The sequence below is a fragment of the Hibiscus syriacus genome, unplaced genomic scaffold (assembly GCF_006381635.1).
Source record: "Hibiscus syriacus cultivar Baekdansim isolate YM2019G1 unplaced genomic scaffold, ASM638163v2 tig00116994_pilon, whole genome shotgun sequence".
In the NCBI taxonomy this organism is placed as follows: Eukaryota; Viridiplantae; Streptophyta; class Magnoliopsida; order Malvales; family Malvaceae; genus Hibiscus; species Hibiscus syriacus.
In genome coordinates, this window is record NW_024063510.1 from 77,819 (window position 1) to 79,070 (window position 1,252).

Below are 1,252 nucleotides of genomic sequence, written 5' to 3' on the forward strand. Positions count from 1 at the left end.
ATTATAAATCACCTAGCATCATATTTGATAATATACATGTAATACTTCAATTAATAATAAAATTTTATTTTTCGAACATTATGAGTTGGAACGTATTTTTCTTAAATATTTGGGGTGATTCCGATAAGAAATCGTAATTTGAATAGATGCGTGAATTTAAATTTAATTTTTTTTAAAATTATTCTTTTAAATAAGATTCTTGAAAACCATGAATTTAAATCCAGCCCATAATAAATTGATTTAAAATTTTCAAAAGAACACGATACAATAATAATATGACTTCAATTTTAGAAAGATATATAGCCCTAAATCAAATTCCACTAATACCATAACATGAAAGAAATCCGAACAACATACTATATATTATAGTGAGTTGCCAAAATCAGAGAACAAAGGGAGAAACATAGAAAAACCAGGAATCATTAGCATGATTTATTATCATCAATAATTCCAAAAGAAAAAAAATAAATCAAAGCCAGTTAATGGGAATGGAAGAGAGAGATGCAAAGGGGGGAAAAAGCAACAGGAAATCAAAAAGGCTTGGGGGAGGAGAGGGGTTAAAAGGGCTACATACCCTGATCAACAAGATAGTCACCCAACCCCTCAGCCACCATGTTGCACTGTCCGGGAGTCACCGGTTCTTCATATATGTCGAAAATCAACGCTTGCCCAGTCTTCTTCACGGTCACGCCCTCCGTGCCCTGAAAGATTAATCACAACCATTTCTAAATATATTAACAGCACAAATTTTTAGTATATAACTTTTATATATAAGTGAACACAATCAATAAAATAGATAATTAATTAAAAAAATATTGCCAACAAGCAACAATAAGTAATATAATTCACAATTAAAGATGATAAATGAAAGAGTACAAGGATTGACCTTCTTCCCACGAACCACAGCTCTTGGTTCTCCCTGGATCACCATGTACTTAGCGCCACCAAGGTGCAGCCCAGTTGGTGCCAGAGAGCCAGGCTCATCAAAATCTTTCATGATCGCGGTGATCTCTTCGGGCTTAAACTGTCAACGAAAGAGTGAAGATCGAAAGAAAATATACATCATGAAAGAAGATGATGATGAAGAAGAATTGAAGAATAAGATGAGACTCGAAGAGAGAGAGACCATGGGAAAAGCGGAGCTCTGGGCTCAAACACTTCCGTCGAGACCGATGATAGCGGCGGCGGTCAAATGATTGCCGTTCTCGATTTCGCACATCAAGTGCTCATCAACGTAAGTTTGCCACGACAT

The 1,252-nt window shown here is 35.5% G+C and overlaps 1 protein-coding gene across 1 annotated transcript; it reads right to left on the reverse strand.

The window, feature by feature from the left end:
* Nucleotides 1-566: 566 nt before the first annotated feature.
* Nucleotides 567-1,252, reverse strand: LOC120193277 (profilin-3-like). The gene is made up of 3 exons (XM_039195815.1): nt 1,157-1,252; nt 887-1,024; nt 567-701 (listed from the first exon to the last, which is right to left on the reverse strand). Exons 1-3 carry the CDS (start codon nt 1,250-1,252, stop codon nt 567-569), a joined length of 369 nt encoding a protein of 122 aa, XP_039051746.1.

What these genes read in the sequence shown, in the direction of transcription:
- LOC120193277 (XM_039195815.1), bottom strand. Translation starts at nt 1,252, where the DNA reads ATGTCGTGGCAAACTTACGTTGATGAGCACTTGATGTGCGAAATCGAG. An exon ending in TCATCGGTCTCGACGGAAGT is followed by an intron (nt 1,025 to 1,156) that starts GTTTGAGCCCAG and finishes TTTCGTTGACAG; the next exon opens with TTTAAGCCCGAAGAGATCAC. An exon ending in CTGTGGTTCGTGGGAAGAAG is followed by an intron (nt 702 to 886) that starts GTCAATCCTTGT and finishes TTAATCTTTCAG; the next exon opens with GGCACGGAGGGCGTGACCGT.